Source organism: Morone saxatilis, unplaced genomic scaffold, assembly GCF_004916995.1.
Source record: "Morone saxatilis isolate NCDOM2014 unplaced genomic scaffold, NCSU_SB_2.0 Contig6, whole genome shotgun sequence".
NCBI lineage: Eukaryota > Metazoa > Chordata > Actinopteri > Moronidae > Morone > Morone saxatilis.
The window spans coordinates 13430472-13430852 of record NW_023340206.1 but is presented as its reverse complement, the minus strand read 5'-3'; the positions used below and the strand labels follow the sequence as shown (position 1 = coordinate 13430852).

Genomic DNA, 381 nt, shown 5'->3' with positions numbered 1-381 from the left:
AATCAAATGGTATATGTGTGTTAAAAACCTCCTGTATTGCTTTATGTATATCTTTCCAGTTACTTCGTATTTTTGGACATTCCCAGAACACATGACAGTGACTTGCACTGAGAATTACCATTATTTTGGTGTACAGTCCTGAGTGGAGTGATGAAATATCTATTGTCAGTTTAATGCTGTCGTAGTTACTGTTGAAGAGATGCTCACACAAACGGTGCTCCGCCAGTTTGTTTTAAGTTCTTGTACCTTTTTGTTGGAGCCTGATTGGCTTTTGGAGCTGCCGTCTGCCGTCCCATTGGCTGGTTTGGGGCCATCATCTGTCTTTTCTTTACCCATAGTGTCGGGCTGCTCGGTGGTTTCAGCTTCTGTTGATAGAATAAA

At 41.7% G+C, this 381-nt stretch overlaps 1 protein-coding gene across 1 annotated transcript in view; it reads right to left on the bottom strand.

The window, feature by feature from the left end:
* Positions 1-381, bottom strand: part of LOC118339698 (dynein light chain Tctex-type 1-like) — a 2630-nt gene that overhangs the window by 1801 nt on the left and 448 nt on the right. Inside the window, exons 3-4 of the mRNA XM_035677398.1 lie at positions 247-365; positions 135-138 (exon numbers count right to left, since the gene is read on the bottom strand). Coding sequence (XP_035533291.1) covers positions 135-138; positions 247-365 — 123 coding nt within the window. The remainder of the gene's footprint in view (positions 1-134; positions 139-246; positions 366-381) is intronic.